The sequence below is a fragment of the Pristiophorus japonicus genome, chromosome 11 (genome assembly GCF_044704955.1).
Source record: "Pristiophorus japonicus isolate sPriJap1 chromosome 11, sPriJap1.hap1, whole genome shotgun sequence".
Lineage (NCBI taxonomy): Eukaryota > Metazoa > Chordata > Chondrichthyes > Pristiophoridae > Pristiophorus > Pristiophorus japonicus.
The window spans coordinates 14276681-14296431 of NC_091987.1; the positions used below are offsets into that span (position 1 = coordinate 14276681).

Genomic DNA, 19751 nt, shown 5'->3' on the forward strand with positions numbered 1-19751 from the left:
GGTGAGAGAGAGAGACTGGTGAGAGAGAGAGACTGGTGAGAGAGAGAGACTGGTGAGAGAGAGAGAGAGAGAGACTGGTGAGAGAGAGAGAGAGAGAGAGACTGGTGTGAGAGAGAGAGAGAGACTGGTGTGTGAGAGAGAGAGAGAGAGAGACTGGTGTGAGAGAGAGAGAGAGAGAGACTGGTGTGAGAGAGAGAGAGACTGGTGTGAGAGAGAGAGAGAGAGAGAGAGAGAGACTGGTGAGAGAGAGAGAGAGACTGGTGAGAGACTGGTGAGAGAGAGAGAGAGAGAGAGACTGGTGAGAGAGAGAGAGAGAGAGAGAGAGAGAGACTGGTGAGAGAGAGAGAGAGAGACTGGTGAGAGAGAGAGAGAGAGACTGGTGAGAGAGAGAGAGAGACTGGTGAGAGAGAGAGAGAGAGAGACTGGTGAGAGAGAGAGAGAGAGAGACTGGTGAGAGAGAGAGAGAGAGAGACTGGTGAGAGAGAGAGAGAGAGAGAGAGACTGGTGAGAGAGAGAGAGACTGGTGAGAGAGAGAGAGAGAGAGAGAGAGAGAGACTGGTGAGAGAGAGAGAGAGAGACTGGTGAGAGAGAGAGAGAGAGACTGGTGAGAGAGAGAGAGAGAGAGAGAGAGAGAGACTGGTGAGAGAGAGAGAGAGACTGGTGAGAGAGAGAGAGAGAGACTGGTGAGAGAGAGAGAGAGAGAGAGACTGGTGAGACTCTGAGTCTGTTACAGATCCCAGCGACACTCGACTCCCTCCGATGGATCAGCCCAAGTGATCAGCCTCCTCAAAAGGACAGGTTACGTGATCATGATGGGGAGAAGGGAGCCTTCTATCAATCCTAGTCCTGTCCCCACTCCAGAACATTTGCGCACACGCCTGCTTCATGCAGAGGTGGGTGAGGGCTCACTGGATAGGAACAGGAGGTGGCCATTCAGCCCCTCGAGCCTGTTCGGCCAATCAATTAGATCGTGGCGGATCTGCATCTGAACTCCATCTACCCGCCTTGCCCTTAATACCCTTACCTAACCAAAAGCTGTTAATCCCAGTTTTGACATTTTTAATTGACTCACTCTCAGCCTCAACAGCTTTTTGGGGAGAGAGTTCCCGATTCCCACTGCCCTTTGTGTGAAGAAGTGCTTCCTGACATCACCCCTGGGCCTGGCTCTAATTTAAGGTGACGCCCCCTTGTTCTGGACTTCCCCCACCAGAGGGAATAGTTTCTCCCTATCAAATCCTTTAATCATCGTAAACACCTCGATTAGATCATCCCTTAATCCTCAACATTTGAGGGAACACGAGCCCTAGTCTGTGTGTCCTGTCCTCAAAATTTAACCCTCTCCGCGATCCACAATTGGAACCCTGGCTGTCCCTTCCCCCGCTGCCCATCCACCGAGCCCAGCGTTTAAACGTCCATCCCGAATTGCCCTTGAGAAGGTGATGGTGAGCCTGAAATCCAGCGTTCATTGCACTGTCGCTCCTTGCTATCCTGGCTGCAATCGGCTAACGGCACAGACAGGGAATGGACCCAGGAACTCTCCCAATCTCCGAGGGTCGACCACGGAATGGAAGGAGAGAGATTCCCTGGCCCTAACCATGTTCCGATGTTGTGCTGGGGGAGCAGAGCTGAAGTCCGCAGTCCAGATCCAGATCCAGATCCAGATCCAGCGTGACTGAGAACGAGCGTACGGCTTCAGAGTTCCGCCCTCACACTTGCCCTGTTCCAATGTTGGGAGTATCGGAAACGCAATATTAACGGGGTCCTGTCTCAATTCCCACTGGCAGATGGGAGGTTAAACAGTGAGGTCACTATTGTAATGTAACACATTATGGCCTCATCGATTACAGCTGCATGGCTGGCTTAGGCAGACAACACTATTGATCTCCGCAGTACAAATATTAAAATAAAGTTACAATAAGGTGGTGTCTGCGATTTCGAGCCCTTGCACCCACCCATCACTGGGGCTTCCGTACAGCAAGAGAGCAAGCGTGTGAAATTCTCACAGCATCCATTTGATCTGTGAAAACCACCCAGCACAACCACTCTAGGCTCTGGCCTTCCAAACTCGGGCTGCGTATGGAGAGAGCATTTTGAGCTCTAACATTCAGGACAAGTTTTTTTAAATTCATTGACGAGATGTGGGCGTCGCTGGCAAGGCCGGCATTTATTGCCCATCCCCAAATTGCCCCTTGAGAAGGTGGTGGTGGTGGTGAGCCGCCGCCTTGAACCGCTGCAGTCCGTGTGGTGAAGGTGCTCCCACAGTGCTGTTGGGGAGGGAGTTCCAGGAGTTTTGACCCAGCGACGATGAAAGAACGGCCGATATATTTCCAAGTCAGGATGGTGTGTGACGCGGAGGGGAACTTGGAGGTGGTGGTGTTCCCATGCACCTGCTGCCCTTGTCCTTCTGGGTGGTAGAGGTCATGGGTTTTGGAGGTGCTGTCACAGAAGCCTTGGCAAGTTGCTGCAGTGCATCTTGTAGATGGGACACACTGCAGCCACGGTGCGCCGGTGGTGGAGGGAGTGAATGTTTAAGGCGGCAAATGGGGTGTCAATCAAGCGGGCTGCTTTGTCCTGGATGGTGTCGAGCTTCTTGAGTGTTGTTGGAGCTGCACTCATCCAGGCAAGTGGGGAATATTCCATCACTCTCGTGACTTGTGCCTTGTAGATGGTGTAAAGGCTTTGGGGAGTCAGGAGGTGAGACACTTGTCGCAGAATACCCAGCCTCTGACCTGCTCTTGTAGCCACAGTATTTAGTGGCTGGTCCAGTATGTTGATGGTGGAGGATTCGGCGATGGTAATGCCATTGGATGTCATGGGGAGGGGGCGGTGGTTAGATTCTCGCTTGTTGGAGATGGTCATTGCCTGCCACTTGTGTGGCATGAATGTTATTTAAATTATCAGCCCGAGTGAATGGAACTGAACACTGTGCAAACATCACCGAACACCTCCACTTCTCACCGATGGGTACAAGTCCGTCACTGTATAACACTGCGGTACAGTACTGGTGGGTACAGGTCTGTCACTGTATAACACTGGGGTACAGTACTGGTGGGTACAGGTCTGTCATTGTATAACACTGCGGTACAGTACTGGTGGGTACAGGTCTGTCACTGTATAACACTGGGGTACGGTACTGGTGGGTACAGCTCTGTCACTGTATAACACGGGTACAGTACTGGTGGGTACAGGTCTGTCACTGTATAACACTGCGGTACAGTACTGGTGGGTACAGGTCTGTCACTGTATAACACTGGGGTACAATACTGGTGGGTACAGGTCTGTCACTGTATAACACTGCGGTACAGTACTGGTGGGTACAGGTCTGTCACTGTATAACACTGGGGTACAGTACTGGTGAGTACAGGTCTGTCACTGTATAACACTGGGGTACAATACTGGTGGGTACAGGTCTGTCACTGTATAACACTGCGGTACAGTACTGGTGGGTACAGGTCTGTCACTGTATAACACTGGGGTACAATACTGGTGGGTACAGGTCTGTCACTGTATAACACTGGGGTACAATACTGGTGGGTACAGGTCTGTCACTGTATAACACTGGGGTACAGTACTGGTGGGTACAGGTCTGTCACTGTATAACACTGGGGTACAATACTGGTGGGTACAGGTCTGTCACTGTATAACACTGGGGTACAATACTGGTGGGTACAGGTCTGTCACTGTATAACACTGGGGTACAATACTTGTGGGTACAGGTCTGTCACTGTATAACACTGGGGTACAATACTGGTGGGTACAGGTCTGTCACTGTATAACACTGGGGTACAATACTGGTGGGTACAGGTCTGTCACTGTATAACACTGGGGTACAGTACTGGTGGGTACAGGTCTGTCACTGTATAACACTGGGGTACAATACTGGTGGGTACAGGTCTGTCACTGTATAACACGGGTACAGTACTGGTGGGTACAGGTCTGTCACTGTATAACACTGGGGTACAATACTGGTGGGTACAGGTCTGTCACTGTATAACACGGGTACAGTACTGGTGGGTACAGGTCTGTCACTGTATAACACTGGGGTACAGTACTGGTGGGTACGGGTCTGTCACTGTATAAAACACAGGTTAGGCCACAGCTGGAGTACTGTGTGCAGTTCTGGTCACCACGTTACAGAAAGATGTGATTGTACTAGAGAGGGTACAGAGGAGATTTATGAGGATGTTGCCTGAACTGGAGAATTTTGGCTATGAAGAAAGATTGGTGATGCTGGATCTGTTTTCTTTGAAACATAGGAGCTGGGGAGGCCTGATTGAGGTGTATAAAATTATGAGGGGCCTGGATAGAGTGTTTAGGAATGACCTGTTTCCCTTAGCAGGGGGGTCAACAATCAGAGGGCATAGATTTAAAGTCATTCGTAGGAGGTCTGGAGGGGATTTGAGGGGAAATGTTTTCACCCAGAGGGTGGTGGGGGTCTGGAACTCACTGCCTGAAAGGGTGGTAGAGGCAGAAACCCTCACCACATTTTAAAAAGTGCTGGGATGTGCATTTAAAGTGCCGTAACCGGCAGGGCTACGGACCTAGAGCTGGAAAGTGGGATTAGGCTGGGTAGCTCTTGGTCGGCCGGCGCAGACACGATGGGCCGAAATGGCCTCCTTCCGTGCTGTAAATTTCCACAATTCGAGGAAGGAACTGGATTTGCGGGCTGGAGGAGAGTGGAGCTGATGGTGTGATGATGGACGTGTGCTGCAGTTGTTGGGGTGGGAGGGGGAGTTGGTCAGTTCACCGAGGTGAGGTGCAGCACTCCAGCGAAGGCAGCAATGACTGAGGGTGGGGTACCACAATGAGAGAGCGGGGGAGAAAAACCACTGCAGTCTGACCTTGTGTTTCTCTCCCTCTCCCTCCCTCTCTCTCTCTCTCTCTCGAGCTGACAATGCTGTGAACTTTAATTAGTAGCCTGCGGGAGAATGCTTTCTCTTTGTCGTCCTGTCGGTTAACTTCGCTGAGCTACATCTTCAGCCAAGTATCGCGCTTCTGGGCCAGGTGGGCCTGATAGTATTTATTATTTGTTGATAAACTCCCCTCTCTTGCCCCCCCCCACCGCTCGCATTTCGTTCAAGGTCCCGGTTATTGATTCACTTTAAGGAGCTGTAAGCAAGGTCATGGCAGATCAGAACTGTGAAGGTCGGTTGCCTGCGGCTCGCTTTGAAGTCAGCGTGGAGAGAGAGAAGGAGAGGGGGGAGAATTTATTTTAAAAAAAAGCGATATTTATAACGTGATGTTGGGAATGTAATGGAGATGTTGCTATAATTGATGGCAATTTGTGCGCGTATCACTATCCTCGGGTGAGGAGGCTGCACCTATTGTCCTTTAATGACCTCTGCGGCAGACTCTGGAGGCCACTGTCTGACTGCTCGCTCAGAACGAAAGGACTTGCATTTCTGTAGCGCCTGTCACCACCTCGGGACGTCCCAAAGCCCTTTACAGTCACGGAAGAACTTTTGAAGTCTAGTCTCTGTTGTAATGTGGGACATATTGGGGGGGGGGGCGAAAGTCCCCTCCTCTTTTGAGGGCGGTACCCGGCGCGGAAGGTCCACCCCCGCCGCGGAAATGCCCGTCCCATCCCTCGAAGGAAGCGGACGCAATCTGGCACGCTCCACTTTCTTTGCGGGGGGGGGGGGGGTGGGGATGGTAACCGGGGCGCTGAAGGAAACTCTATGCGGATGCTTCGCGTAGCGCTGACCCGCTTCAACGCCCCCCTTGCCCGTCGACTAAAGGGGCAGGCCGCTCCGCGCTCTGCACGGACCTCTGACGGCCTCCGCTGGGTCATGCAATCGGGGCCAGCGGCCCGGCACCCGAGACAGAGTGACGGTTTGCACAATGGCGGCCCAGACCATGCAAGGGCCGCCATCTTTGAGCCGCCTCGAGAGTCGGCCGACAAATAAAGATGGCGGCCCGGGGCTCTGGTGCCCCCTCCCCTTTAATCACCACCCCCAGAGCGGACGTCCGCCAGCCTCATGACCCACGGGGCTTTCCCCCGCGGGGCTTTAAGGGGTTGGCGCGGGACGGTGAGGGGGCCCGGCGTGTGGCGATGACCTAACCATGGCAACGCCTCCGCAAACTCCCGGGCAATTCCCCGGGTAGGCGGTAACGACCCCCTCCCCTAGGCGAAAAGTGTCCTAGCGGCCCATTAGTGCCCCCCGTAAGCGATAACGGGGCTATAACAAGGGGAAATTTCTCCCCCTCAGAGTCATAAATATAAGATAGTCACTAATAAATCTAATTGGGAGTTGAGGAGAATCCTCTGTACCCAGAGAATGCTGAGAATGTGGAACTCGCTGCCACCAGGTGTAGTTCTGGCGAATTGCGTAGATTCAATTCGGGGGAAGCTGGATAAACATGAGGGAGAAAGGGAAGGATATGCTGAAAGGGTGGGATGACGGAGGCTAGGAGGTGGCTCGTGTGGACTTGTTGGGCCCAATGGCCTGTTTCTGTGCAGTGAATACTTTATAACTCTGAATCGTGGCAGACGATTAGTGCACAGCAAGGTCCCACAAGCAGCAGTGAGATAAATGAGCAGATTTGTTTTAGTAATGGTTGAGGTGTAAATATTGGTCCCAGGACACCGGGGATAACTCCCCTGTTCTGCTTTGAAATAGCGCCATGGAATCTTTTACGTCCACCTGAGAGAGCAGACGGGGCCTCGGTTTAGCGTCCCATCCGAAAGAAGGCACCTCCAACAGTGCAACGCTCCCTCAGCACTGCACTGGGAGTGTCGGCCTGGATTATGGGCTCCAGTCCCTAGAGTGAGACTTGAACCCACAACCTTCTGGCTCAGAGGCGAGGGAGAGGGCTGCCCACTGAGCCACAGCGGACACTATGAAGCCTCTTGTCCACAATATATTGGAGCGGAACTCCCAGGTGATGACCAGCATCTCATAACTGGTGGCCTGGTGCGATGCTTTCTCACCCCGGCTGGAATTTCTAGTGCTAATGGGCGGGCACGTCACTAGCCTGGGAGGGGGAGGAGAGGTTAGAGGGTGCCGCTCTAACCTCCCAACCCGGACCGCAGCCGTGATTACTTCGGGGCCGGAGCGGGGGGGGGGGGGGTGGTGGCAGTCTGTTAAAATCTGTTTGGGGGTCCGGGCCTGCAATGTTCCCCCTCATTTTGGCGGGGGCCCCCTTTAATGGGCTGCGTGGGCCATTCAAAATTCCGTGTATGTGCGGGACCTGAAGATTCCTGCTCAACCGCTCTCCCCCGTGTGGATCTTAGTCATCATCATAGGCGGTCCCTCGAAGCGAGGATGACTTGCTTCCACGCCAAAAAAGGATGAGTTCACCGGTGTTTCAATGAAGGACCTAATATTCCGGATCCCGAACTACATCCTGAAGGGTGGAAGGTGCCTGTGCGTGGATTTTTTTAACGTGGGGTGGCCGTTGCACACCAGCCACCACACGGGGCTTGACAGAGCTCGGTCTTGGTCCAGTGGCAAGGGTTAACCAGGACGACTGGAGACCAGCTCTGCTGCACGAGCCTAGTGTGGGCTGGGCCCGTGCTGCCCCTGGGCCCTCGCCTCTTCTGCGCCCCGAACTCTCGCCTCTCCTGAGCCCCGATCACATCCCTCTACGCTCCTTCTTCCCGACCTCGCCGCTCCTTCTTCCCGACCTCGCTGCTCCTGCTGTACCTGCCCACGCTCCAGTCACCGACCTGGACCTTGGCGACGTCCCTCTTCGCTGCCGTCGCCCTCCTGCACCAGCTCGCGCCGTACCGTGCCGTGGGACGCCTCCACGCTGCCCACGGTCGCTGCTCACCGCTCCTTTTATGGCCCCGACCTGCCGCTGATGGAGCCGAGCATGGCTCGCCTCACTCAGCCCGCCCCCTCCGTCGATCCAGTCCAAGGCTGAGGGATTTCACAACTCCAGAGTTTCCTTCGCCCCCCGCCTCAGCCCCTTGACCTGTGCACATTCTGCCCATTTCGGGTCGAGCAGGAAACTCTCGATGGGACCCCGCAGGAAAGGTTTGGTGTAGGTCATCTCCCCTCTGTAGCTCGCCAACCACCTGCCTTTCCGTCCTCTGACCTCCCCGACCACCATCGTTGCTGCCTTTCCATCACGATCCCAGCCGGTCTTGCTCTCGAGAGCCACTCTTTGGGGCGAGCGCACCTCGGAGGGGTGGCCCACCAATACACTCCTGGGATTTCCCGCGTGCTGAGGTCCCGATATCAGTCATAGTCAGTTGGCCAGTGCCATCTGTGGTTCAGTGGCTAGTGCCCCGCCTCTGAGTCAGAAGGTTGTATGTTCAAGACCCACTCCAGAAACTTGAGCACAAAAATCTAGGCTGACACTCCAGTGCCGTGCTGAGGGAGTGCTGCACTGTCGGAGGTGCCGTCTTTTGGATGAAATGTTAAACCGAAGCCCCATCTGCCCTCTCGGGTGGAAATAAAAGATTCCCATGGCACTATTTAGAAGAAGAGCAGGGGAGTTCTCCCCAGTGTCCTGGCCAATATTTACCCCTCAATCAACATCACTGAAACCGATTATCTGGTCATCATCACATTGCTGTATGTGGGAACTTGCTGGGCGCGATTGGCTGTCATGTTTTGTACATTACAACAGTGACTAGACTCCAGAAGTACTTCATTGGCTGTAAAACGCTTTGGGGCATCTGGTCGTTGTGAAAGGCACTATATAAATGCAAGTCTTTCTTTCAAGTGGAGGCAATCTCACAGGGAGGGAGACAGCCTCGGTTGGAGCGATAGTTCCTGTTGCAAAAATATTTTATGTTTATCTGTTCCTGGGATGTGGGCGTCGCTGGCAAGGCCGGCATTTATTGCCCATCCCTACCTGCCCCTTGGGAAGGTGGTGGTGAGCCGCCTTCTTGAACCGCTGCAGTCCGTGTGGTGAAGGTGCTCCCACAGTGCTGTTGTGTCGGGTGCCCCCTGATATTTAGATAACTAATAAACAAAAGTGTTCAAAGAAAATGTAATAAAAATAGCACACTTTCTTTTGATGCCCTCCCGATATTTCTCCTGGGTTAATGGCAGCAGTGTCCTGAGGATGAATCTTTCGTTCCTGAAGCCCCAGGCTGCAGAAGCCCCAGGCTGCAGTACCTGACCTCCGATTGTAGCCATCCCCGTTTCCCCGTGAGCCCGAATGTGTTTCTCCCGCGACTTTGAACCGCTGCTCGTTTTGTCGTTAAATTGGCGGCAAACGCCACATTTCAGTGCTGGGCGGGGTCAGCAGAGGTCAGCGGCCTTTTTGTTTCTGCGATCCGGCCAGTTTTGACTTGCCTTTTTAATTTAGTTGCTGTCGGCACGCTCGAACTGTGTGGGAGGTTCCGACCGAGTGAATGAGGAGAAACCGGTTCCCCCTGTGACCAGAGGGTTACATAGAAACATAGAAACATAGAAAATAGGTGCAGGAGTAGGCCATTCGGCCCTTCTAGCCTGCACCGCCATTCAATGAGTTCATGGCTGAACATTCAACTTCAGTACCCCATTCCTGCTTTCTCGCCATACCCCTTGATCCCCCTAGCAGTAAGGACCTCATCTAACTCCTTTTTGAATATATTTAGTGAATTGGCCTCAACAACTTTCTGTGGTAGAGAATTCCACAGGTTCACCACTCTCTGGGTGAAGAAGTTCCTCCGCATCTCGGTCCTAAATGGCTTACCCCTTATCCTTAGACTGTGACCCCTGGTTCTGGACTTCCCCAGGGTTGGTAACCAGAGGATTTATCGATAATTGGCAAAAGGAACCAGAGGGGAGTTGCTGTGATCGGGAACGTGCTGCCTGAAAGGGCGACGGGAGCAGATTGAATGGTCACTTTCAAAAGGAAATTGGATAAATACTTGAAAAGGGAAGATTTGCAGGGCTATGGTGAAAGAGCAGAGAAAATGGGACTAATTGGGGAGCTCTTTCAAAGAGCCAGCACCAGGAACGATGGGTCGAATGGCCTGCTTCAGTGCAGTAAGATTCTCTGATTCTTGCCACCCTTTCGGTATCAAGGTCACCCGCCCCAGTCACTTGCTCTCATTTCCATCTTTCTTAAACCGCAGCGCTCATTTTTGAGGTTGACACTACGTGGGTGTCGTCTTGTCTGCAAAGCAGCTGTCTGCATCTGTGTCTGCTGACCGTGCCTTTCTCTGAACTACCTGTATCTCTGCAGCCTTAGAGCATCGTGCAATGTTTTATTCCCCTCCCACCGCACCCCCACCCCCCCCACCCTTCCCTCCGTGGCAGATGCGGCTTAGTGGGTAGCACTCGCGCGCATCGGAGTCAGGAGGTTCTGGGTTGAAGTCGCACTCGAGGCTTGAGCACAAAAAATCTAGGCTGACACTCCCAGCGCTGTACTGCGGGGGCGCTGCACTGTCGGAGGGGGGGGCCGTCTTTCAGATGAGACGTTAAACCGAGGCCCCCTCGGGTGGATGTAAAAAAAAAAAATCCCACGCCACAATTTCTAAGAAGAGCACTGGGAGCTCTCTCCCAGTGTCCTGGGCCAATATTTATCCCTCAGTCAACATCACTAAAAGGAAACCGCTTGTCTGGTCACTATCACATCACGGTCTGTGGGAGCTTGCTGTGCACAAATTGGCTGCCGTACTTCCTGCATTACAACAGCGACTGTACTCCAAATGTAGGCTGTAAGGCGCTTTGTGACGTGCTGAGGTCTTGAAGGGCACTACGGAAACGTGAGTACTTTCCACCTTCCCTCCGCACTCCTGCGGAAAAAAAATGTCAACGGGAGGCGGGGGTTGAGGAAAAAAAAAATCCTTTTAGGGCTCGGGTTGACTTCAGAAAAAATATCGGGAGCTTGCTGGAAAGTTTTCTGCTGAATTATTGCTCAACTTTGGTCTGGAGAAAATAATCGGGCAAATCAAAGAAAGATGTGGAGATTGCAGATTAATGAGCCCGCTTAATCTCGCTGGGGAGTTGTTGCCTGGCCGGAGAGGCTCCAGAGCAGGGAGCAGTTTGGGAGGGCTGGCAGGACGCTTCCTCGCGCGCTGTGCGTTGGAGGTCACGAGGGTGGAAAGCCTAAGGCCACGTTGGGTGACTTCCTCGCAGCCCGAGTCAAAGCCCTCGCAATCTGCTCCGTTCCACCACGCCGGTTTTACACCCGGCGGAGTAAGTAAAACAAAAAGGGAAAACAAGCCACGGCTTTCTCTCGTTTTAAACCGCCTTCCACTTAGCAAAAGGCTCCAGTGAGCAATTTCCGTCTGGCTGGGGTTTTTATATATATATATATATAAATATATATGTCTGCGTTAGTTTTGCTGACTGATTTCTGATACTTCCTTTCTGGTCAGATCAGTTTAATGGGGGAAACTTACTGAGGTTTTCGTTCCGTTATGATCTTCATTGGCCTCCTACTGTACTGTAAGAGTCTTTCGGCCCATCGAGCCTGTGCCGGCTCTGTGAGCGAGCGATCCAATTAGTCCCCCTGCCCTGCTCTTTCCACACAGCCTAGCAAATTCCTCCTTTGCAAGTATTTATCCAATTCCCATTTGAAAGTCATTATTGAATCTGCTCCCACCACCCTTTCAGGCAGTGTGTTCCAGCTCGAAACCACTCGCTGTGTAACACAAATCTCCTCCTCTCCCGCCAGTGTTTTTTTTTAACCATTTGTCTTAAGTTTATCATTTATATGGCGCCTTTCACAAACTCAGGATGTCTCAAAGTGCTTTGCAGCCAATTAAGTACTTTTTGAAGTGTAGTCGCTGTTGTAATGTAGGAAACGCAGCAGCCAATTTTCACACAGCCCCACGATAATGACCAGATAATCTGTTTTTCAGTGATGTTGGCAGAGGGATAAATATTGGTCAGGACACTGAAGAACTCCCCTGCTCTTCTTTGAAACAGTGCCATGGGATCTTTTCTGACCACCCGAGAGGGCAGACGGGGCCTCTGTTTAATGTCTCACGTGAAAGACGACCCCTCCGACAGTGCGGCGCTCCCTGAGTACTGCCCCTCCGACAGTGCGGCGCTCCCTGAGTACTGCCCCTCCGACAGTGCGGCGCTCCCTCAGTACTGCCCCTCCGACAGTGCGGCGCTCCCTCAGTACTGCCCCTCCGACAGTGCGGCGCTCCCTCAGTACTGCCCCTCCGACAGTGCGGCGCTCCCTCAGTACTGCCCCTCCGACAGTGCGGCGCTCCCTCAGTACTGCCCCTCCGACAGTGCGGCGCTCCCTCAGTACTGCCCCTCCGACAGTGCGGCGCTCCCTCAGTACTGCCCCTCCGACAGTGCGGCACTCCCCTCAGTACTGCCCCTCCGACAGTGCAGCACTCCCTCAGTACTGCGCTGGGAGTTTCAGCCTAGACTTTTGTGCTCAAGTCTCTGGAGTGGGACTTGAACCCACAACCTCCTGACTCAAGGCGAGAGTGCTGCTCACTGAGCCAAGGCTCATATCTTGCGGGAGATGGTGAGTCAAGAGCCAGAGGCCTGGCCTGACGACGATGGGAGTAGGGGGGGGGGGGTGGAATCTAGTGTTGGGACTTGGTGCGTAACATCCATTGGCTCTCTGATTGAGGGGTGGTCAGAGGCAGGAGGCCTGGGGGCGCAGAGGGGGAAATGTGAGATGCCGGTGGCTTGAATGAGGCCAGGCTTTAAAGCTGAAGAATCTCCCTCTGCTGGCTGGGCCCAGAAGCCATAATTCCAGCATGAGTCACTGCCTTCCGGATGGATATTTGCATCTGTGTTGAAGTGCAGTTCCTTCCTGTTCTGGCCAGCTTGATTCGGCCGGTGGGGCTGAAATCCCCGAAGGGCACTTGGGAGCTTTCGGGACCATCTTGGTTTACAACCGCACAGAAGGTCGAGATAAGATCGTGTGCCCTCCCCCCGCTGAGCACATCGCAATACTCTGAGGAAAAACCCAGCCCCGCTCCTCTGCACTGACTCTCTCAGGGGTTCAAGGCACGTTTGTTGGGGTTTGATTTTGAATTCTCCTGCTGCCAGGCGGGTGGATGTTCGCGAGTGACACCATGGCCTTGCATGCTGTGGTTTGTGTTTGAGGACGCTATCCGATTGCTGTATTTGTTGATTTCTGAGCATGTGCTTGTGTTGCGGTATACTCAACATGGTTCCCGCCGTGAGCCCGCCCCATTACCTTGCCCTACAGAATTTAGGACATGAGGTGTCGGGCTCAATCTCTGTGCTCAAACCCGTACTCACCAGTTCCACCTTTTACCTGAAACTCCTGATAAGCAATCTGCTGTGAAAGGACCCAAGGATTGTGACAACAGGGAGTGAATGCAGGAGGTCCCTGGGGATGTGTCAGTGGTCAGTGCGGGCGCGTGTCAGTGGTCAGTGCGGGCGCGTGTCAGTGGTCAGTGCGGGCGCGTGTCAGTGGGGAGTGCGGGCGCGTGTCAGTGGTCAGTGCGGGCGCGTGTCAGTGGGGAGTGCGGGCGCGTGTCAGTGGTCAGTGCGGGCGCGTGTCAGTGGTCAGTGCGGGCGCGTGTCAGTGGTCAGTGCGGGCGCGTGTCAGTGGTCAGTGCGGGCGCGTGTCAGTGGTCAGTGCGGGCGCGTGTCAGTGGTCAGTGCGGGCGCGTGTGTGAAGGGTTGTCAATGGGGGTCCCTGTGAATAAGTTAATGGGAGGGGGGTGTCACAGGTCCCTGGGATGGGTCAGTGGGGGTCATGTCGGTGGGGAGTGCATGAATACATGGTCCCTGGGAGTGCCGGACCACACAAGATAGTTTTATCACCGCTGGGTGATGAGACTTTGATCAAAGGTTTAATGACCCCAGACCCACAGCAATAAGTCTTAAATGGCCTAACAAGCCTCTCAGTTGTACCAAACCGCTAAGGCTCACCACACGGACTGCAGCGGTTCAAGGCAGCTCACCACCACCTTCTCAACGGCAATTCGGGCTGGGCAATAAATGCCGGCCTTGCCAGCAACACCCACATCATGTGAATGAATTTATAAAAACGGATACCCCATAAACAGGGTCTCTGACGTCATTGTCTCACTGGGAAATGTTTGGGCAAGGAGTGACTTGCTCTCAGCAATGTGTGTCTGAGGGACTGGGTGTGCAAGGGGTCGGACACTGCCATTTCTGGAAGTTGATTTAGAATTGCCCAGACTAATTGGCGAAGCAGCCTTTCCTGTTGTCTGTAGGGGCCCTGTGGGAAGTACTAGAGCTTGCAGCATGAAACTGCCCTTAATCTGCACCCGCACTGAGGGGGAAAGCAGTTCGAGGGGCAAATAGAAAACATTCACAATTCCCGCTTGGGAGGTGGTCTTTTGAGCTTGGAGCACAATGTCGAGCAGATTACTGTATTGATCTGTACCTGCCCTGGGAGTGTTTGATGGGACAGTCTTTACTCTGTATCTAACCCCGTGCTGTACCTGCCCTGGGAGTGTTTGATGGGACAGTGTAGAGGGAGCTTTACTCTGTATCTAACCCCGTGCTGTACCTGCCCTGGGAGTGTTTGATGGGACAGTGTAGAGGGAGCTTTACTCTGTATCTAACCCCGTGCTGTACCTGCCCTGGGAGTGTTTGATGGGACAGTGTAGAAGGAGCTTTACTCTATATCTATTTCTGACCGATTCTGACTCTGCTTTATTTTCCAGGTGCAGTCCACCCTGAGGAGAGCCGTTGTTGAGAGAAGTGGGAGAGCCCTGAACCAGCGAGGGTCCTTGGATGTTCCCGGAGGAGCCGCAGATGGAAATCCCTTGGCTTCGGCGCTGGGCTTGCGAACGTGTGGGTTACAGCCGGCGGCCAGCAATGGCTTCAGTCGCGTCATGCTATTAATCGGATGTGACGCCCTGGTGACGAGGGTCCTTTGAGCGGAGTCAGTGTCTGGACAGTCGGCTGGCCCTTTGCCCGTATTCTATCCTCGCAATGGCACAGTGGATTTCCACGTCCGCGCCGGACTCTGATGCCTCGTTAGCGGAAATGGATCCGGAGTACAACGGGGCTTGCCAATAAATGGACGCTTAATCCCGTGAGAAGATTTTTTATTTTCTCTTTTTTTTTTTTGTTTGCATCTTGCTTTTTTTTTTTGTTTTATTTTTTGCTTGAACATGACCCATGGAGAGGAGCTTTGCTCTGAGATGCAGCAGGATTCAGCCGTGTTAACTTACCTGGAGAGTGTGTTAATGCATCGAGCGTCTGGGGGCGATGTGGGCGCCCCGTCCACCAAGGGCATCTCCGAGGACGAAGGCGCAGCCTGCAGGACCCCCACCAATCGCAGCCGAGGAGGAGGAGGGGCAGCGGAGAGCTCAGCCGCCTCCCCCTCCCGCCAGCCGCCCGCTGCTCCCCACCACAGGGCCGCCAGAGCTGCCTCGGCCCTGAACGTGAAGAAGGCCAGGCTGCTCCAGGCCGAGGCGTGGGACGGGGCCAAGAGGCGGAGGGTGTGCGGGCAAGGGACGGAGCCCGGCGAGGGGCAGGCCAGCCCGCCCGGGGGCAGACCAAGCCCGCTGGGCAAGGCCCAACAGCAGCAGCAGCAACAACAACAACAACAACAACAACACAGCACCCTGCTGGCCTCCTTGCTCCAGTCGTTCAGCTCCCGGCTGCAGAACGTGGCCCTCTCCCAGCACGGCAGTGTGGCCAGGCCGGGCCCGATGGGTTCCCCGGGCAGCCGGGCCCCCTCGCCGGAGGACGAGGACCTGCGGGGCTACGGGCTGGTGTCCAGCCACCTGCGGGCCCTGCTGAAGAACCGGGACGAGGGCCGCCCCGCGGCCAAGGACAGCGAGGGCATCTACTGCAGCCCCTCCGTCGCCCGCCGAGGACTCTCCGGCTCGCCGGCCCACAGCAGGCCGGGCGGCGGCGCCAGCGAGCCCATCTCCTGCTCGGCCCGGCTGCGGGCGGTGGCCAGCCTGGTGGAGAACGGCGCGGCCGCCCGCCCCCCCGGCTCGCCCAAGCCCAGTGTGGCCTGCAGCCAGCTGGCCCTGCTGCTCTCCAGCGACACCCAGCTGCAGCAGTACTCCCGCGAGCACGCGCTGGGGCCCCGGGCCGGCCCCGCCCCATCCGCCAGCGAGCGGTTGGCCGCCATCGCCGGGCAGAAGGCGCCCGAGCCCCCGCGCACCCAGGACCGGTGCCGTCACCACCACCACCACCACGCCGCCGCCGCCAACGGGGCACCTGCGCCACCGGACGGCCGGAGCCAGCCGGGGGCCACACACCGGGCCGGGAGGGGGGGGGTGGCCGCTGACAGTGCCAGGGGCCCCCCCGGCGCCTGGGAGAAGAGCGGCCGGCAGCACCAGCGGCCCCCCATGTCCCCCAACAGCAGCAGCCTGCTCATGCACCTGCTCAACTCCAACAGCAGCCCCAAGCCACTCCCCGGCAACGGCGCCGACTGCTCCAACGGCCACCAGTGGCTGGGCCCTGAGAGGAGGAGAGCCGCCCCCTTCGATTACCGCAGCCGCCTGCCGGCCTGGGAGCGGCCGGTCAAGCTGGAGCCCGTCTCCCTGGAGGAGGTCTACAGCAGCGACGAGAGCTCGCGCTCCAGCTGCACGCCCATGGATCTGTCCACCAAGCCCCGGATCTGCGAGCCCATCTCACTCCACTCCCACAGCCTGGAGCAGATGACCGAGTCCCTCCTCTTCAGCTGGAACCCCAAACTCCCCGGGCTCGGGGGCCCCGAGGGGAAGGAGGATCACACTGGCCCCGAGCCCTCCAAAAGCCATCAGAAGGTCACTCTGCTTCAGCTGCTGCTGGGCCACCAGAACGGCACCAAAGCCAACTGCACGGCTGAGCCACATGTCGCCGACCTCAAGACCGAGGTCTCCAACACCGCGGCCACGCAGGCCGAGCCTCCTCCCATGGCCGGATTGGTCCTCAGCAGGCGGGCCAGCCTCCTTGAAATCTTTCCGCCTTCCTCGTCTTCCTCCTCCTCCTCGTCTTCCTCCTCTTCCTCCTCCTCCTCCTCCTCCTCCTCCTCCTCCTCCTCCTCGCTGTCCTCGTCCGTGCAACCGGCGGAGAGAAGCCCGGCCCCCAAGCCCGCCTGCGGCCCACCGTCCTCCTCGGCTGGCCGCCAGCCCCAGCTCTCGCCCGTTGGCCGTCCCGGCGACTGCGGCGCTGCCACCCGTCCCTTCGTCCGGCGGGAGAGGTCCTCGGCTTCCCCGGCCGAGGGGGATCCCTCGAAGAACCCCTCGCACTTCCCCAGGCAGCTGTCGCCGGCGGCCCCCGCCAGAAGCCACCACTTCCTGGAGCAGCCCCTCGCCGCCGACGCGCCCAAGGCCCAGCCCTTCCCCAAGCAGCTGCTCTCCATGGAGCTGGCCAAGAGCAGCCAGTACGTCTCGCTGCAATCGCTCGCCAGCGAAAGCAGGCTTTCCAACTTCTCCTTCAGCGCAAGCAAGCTGTTGCAAGACCTCGCCTACACCGGCTTCCACAAGTCTCCCGAGGCCTCGCCGACAGACGGCGAGCAGAAGACCATGGCCCTGGGCCCCGCGGAGGGCAGGGCAGGCGAGACCTCCAGCGGCTGCCTGCTGTTCGGTCAGCCGTCCGACCCGCTTTGCTTTCAGCCGTCGGTGCTGCACGAGCCCGGCGCTGGGCAGGAGAGACCAGGTCTCCAGGAGGGGCCCGCTCCCAACGCAGATCTCGAAAACCTACTTGAGAGACGCAGTGTCCTTCAGCTGCTCCTCAGGACTCCGGAGAAGGAGCAAGTCCTCAAGAGGCACTTGCACGGAAGGCCGGGCGACCCATCGATCTCAGCAGATGCGCACCCTGCGGAAGACTACTGCAACGGGCAAGCCCACTTTGCAGAGCCCATCTCCGTGGTCAAAGTCAAGATCGAGCCTGTTGAGGAAGAGGCTGGCTTCTCCTCAAACACGCAAGCGTTGGAAGAGTTGGGCAATTTCCAGGCGCCAACGCTGAGCAGGCCCGAGCAGAGACACCCGCCTTTTCCCTTGGAGACCCTGAAGCAGGAAATGGTCTCTCCCCCGTTGCCTTCGTCGCCAGCGCTGTCCCATTCCTTGCAGAAAGGCGGCGGAGGAGTCCTGAGCCAACTCCTGCTGCGGCACACCGCCTGCCCCCCGGAGAATTACACCGTGAGTCGGCACTGGACTGCTGGTGGCCACGTCGAGGCTCTGGCGCCCACCTCTGGCTCCAGCAGCCCCTGCAACATTCCCAAGAAAAGAAAGCTGCTCCCCGCCCCTCCCGCCGACCTGGACAACTTCCAGAAGACGTTGGAGCAGGCCGAGGTTCTGAACGGCCACTGCGCCTCCTCCTGCTCCTCCAGAGAAGGTTCCAACGGGCACCTCGCGCAGGACCCCGGCTCCAGAGCCAGAGGCAAGCTGTTGGATTTCCAGCCCGGGGATGGTGCGGAGTTGGAATCCCGGGGCTACTTGAAGGACTCCCAAGGTTTCAACGTTCTGAAACAGCTGCTGCTGTCGGAGACCAGCATCAAAGTGCTATCTCAGCACCGGCCCTTTGCGAATGGCGGCTTGGCCGGGGAGAGGGCGATCCCGGTGTCTCGCAGCGACCGCAAGACAGAGGACGGCAACCCCGGGCGTTTTTACAGCAAGCGCGACCCGGAGGGCGGCGGTCAGGAGGCCGCCAGAGTTTTCGAGCAGGCCAGGTACCCCCCGGCCGTCGGCTCGCCCGCCGACTACCCCGCGGCAAGCTCGTCGGGGCCCCGGCTGGAAGCGGGCGCGGCGGGCCGGGGCTCGGGCGCGGACCCCGAGCGGCGGGCGGCCCACCACCGCGGCGGCCCGCAGGCGGACCCGCCCTGGCTGACCAAGACCAACCCCATCCTCTATTACATGCTGCAGCGTAGTGGGGCAGGGGAGGGCCAGCCCTTTGGCCCGGCCGCCCCGCGGGGCGGCGCGGGGGAAGGAGACGGCTCCAGGAAGGAGCGGCGGAGGCAGCGGCCGCACCGCGGCACGGCCTCGCCCGACGGGCGGGTGAAGGAGGAGGCGGAGGACGGCCCGGGCTGTTTCCGGGGACGCGACGCTCTCCCGCCACCGAACCTGAGCGAGAGCGCGCGCGGGATCCTGGAGAAAGTGGCGGCCATTAAACGGGAGCCCGATTGAGAGGAAGACGAATGGGGGGGAAAAATAAAAATAAAACATATATGAAAGAAAGCAAGAAGACAATCTTGTCTATTAGACCAGGTCTTGTGCAATACACTGTGGGTCGGCTGGACAGAAGGGCAAACGCTGCATATATAATATATATAAAATGTAAGTGTATATAATATATATACCAGCACTGACAGACAGCATGTTGGACATGATCCCATGTTTGGAACTTGTATCTATTGCCAGGAATGTCAAGATATTGGGATCCACCAATTTTTATATTGTGATGTTATGTATACACATATATATAATATATGTATAATATATATATGTGCATATATAAAATGAGAATGATACCATTTGTGTTTTGCCCTGTACGACCAGTGCTAAAGCATGATAATCATGTTGGGAAGTGTTCCCCGGCCCAGGTTATGAGTTCTGCATGCCCCTATGGGGGCCTCACGCCTCTCCTTGGGGTGGTGGCACCAGTTGGCAGGTCCTTAAACGGCCCTCGCTCACCCTCTCGCCCCATTCCTTTCTTTCCTTTGTACCTGGCGGCTCGCTCCCTCTCTCTCTCTCTCTCTCTCTCTAACCAACCCACAAGGGTCGCTGCGCTCTCCGAGCTCCTTTGCAAGTTTGTTCCCCGTCCTCTGATTCTCCGGAACAGTGACCTCTGTTTAAGGAAGAAAAACTGGGTCTGGTTTTGTTACCCACGTTTTCACATTCCCCGCCATCCCCCATTTCCCCCCCTCCCCCCCCCCACACACACATACACGCACACACTTTCCGTGTCGTGGTATACCTCCGATTTATTTTCCCACCCTCG

The 19751-nt window shown here is 56.2% G+C and overlaps 1 protein-coding gene across 2 annotated transcripts in view; it reads left to right on the forward strand.

Annotated features, from left to right (window-relative positions):
• nrip1a (nuclear receptor interacting protein 1a) overlaps window positions 1-19513 on the forward strand; it is a 51591-nt gene extending 32078 nt beyond the window's left edge. For both annotated transcript variants that reach the window (XM_070893241.1, XM_070893242.1), the window contains exon 2: window positions 14531-19513. In XM_070893241.1, coding sequence (XP_070749342.1) covers window positions 14984-18937 — 3954 coding nt within the window. In that variant the 5' untranslated portion in view covers window positions 14531-14983 and the 3' untranslated portion in view covers window positions 18938-19513. The remainder of the gene's footprint in view (window positions 1-14530) is intronic.
• The last annotated feature ends 238 nt before the right edge of the window (window positions 19514-19751 follow it).